General features: G+C 34.7%; 1 protein-coding gene across 1 annotated transcript; it reads left to right on the top strand.

The window, feature by feature from the left end:
* Positions 1-429: 429 nt before the first annotated feature.
* LOC122577070 (putative fatty acyl-CoA reductase CG5065) lies at positions 430-1,300 on the top strand (the record flags this gene model as incomplete). Its single annotated transcript, XM_043748154.1, has 3 exons — positions 430-759; positions 863-1,179; positions 1,279-1,300. Coding segments are annotated over exons 1-3 (585 nt in total), but the record flags the coding sequence as incomplete, so codon positions are not given.

The following is a 1,300-nucleotide window of genomic DNA, read 5'->3' as shown; positions in this document are numbered from 1 at the left end:
CCCACATAAATTACTGATCACTGCATATTACAATATTCACATACATACACCTAAACTAAAAAATGTAAAAGGCAAAGGAAGCTACATAAATATTGTTTAAATTTATACTCGGAGGATTAAAGAAGGTATCGTTTTATGAAGTAATGCGTATTAATAGAAATTAATGTACAGCCACATGAAAAGTTGTATTTATTGCGTTAAATACCTTTTTTAACTTTTCGTTTTCTTGTTTTTTTTTTTTTTTTGATAAAAATCTACCACGTAGTAAAAATATTTCTACCTTACAATGGAAGCGCCGTTGACATAACGCAATTATTTGATTTATGCAAGACGAAACTATAATTGTTGAATTATGTTTCTCTTTGTGAAGATTATCTGTAGATTTCTTTGGAAAATAATATGTAAAAAAATCTCAGCTATAACAAATTTTGTACATTATTTTAAAAGATTTTTCATTTACTATTTGTTACTCCATGACAAATGTTGGAACTGAAAGTGTGAAGATCCTGAAACATGGATACAATCAATAAACAAACGAATGAAAATGGGACCAATGAAGGATTGAATAAGACGAATTCCCTCGAGAAATTCTACGCCGGTAATGGGATCCTTCTGACTGGAGCAACCGGTTTCGTTGGAAAAGCTCTCCTGGAAAAACTGATCCGCATGTGTCCACGCATCGCTGACATTTTTATACTAATTCGTCCAAAAACTAACGAAACGATAGAACAACGATTTAAGAAGCTCATAGATGATCCCGTTCGTAAATATTATTCTTGTTTCTTTCAATGATTAAGCCTGTCAGGAGCCAAATTGACTAAATTTCCTTTCTGGAATTGAGCTGGTATTTTTTCGTCTTTAGATTTACGATAACATCAAAGCAAAACACCCCTCGGTTTTGAGCAAAGTTTATCCCATGAAAGGTGACGTGAGTCTGCCGGATTTAGGTCTTTTGCGAGAAGATAGAAATCTGTTGTTAGAGAAAGTAAACATAGTGTTTCACGTCGCGGCCACTGTGAGATTCAACGAGCCGTTACACGTCGCTGTTAATGTCAATACCAAAGGTGCTGCTCGTGTCATCGAACTTTGGAACGAACTGAGGCATCCAATTAGCTTCGTCCACGTCAGCACAGCTTTTAGTAATGCGAATCTACGTGAGATCGAGGAAAAAGTTTATACGTAAGGATAAGTTATACGCAAACGTTGTTTCATGATTCACGAATATTATATTTATAATTATATCGTGAAGAATACGTTCACTTATTACTGAATTTGCAGCACGAGCTTGAAACCTCCAGAT

The sequence above is a fragment of the Bombus pyrosoma genome, linkage group LG17 (genome assembly GCF_014825855.1).
Source record: "Bombus pyrosoma isolate SC7728 linkage group LG17, ASM1482585v1, whole genome shotgun sequence".
In the NCBI taxonomy this organism is placed as follows: Eukaryota; Metazoa; Arthropoda; class Insecta; order Hymenoptera; family Apidae; genus Bombus; species Bombus pyrosoma.
The sequence above is the reverse complement of the archived record's forward strand: the minus strand, read 5'-3'. Positions and strand labels throughout refer to the sequence as shown.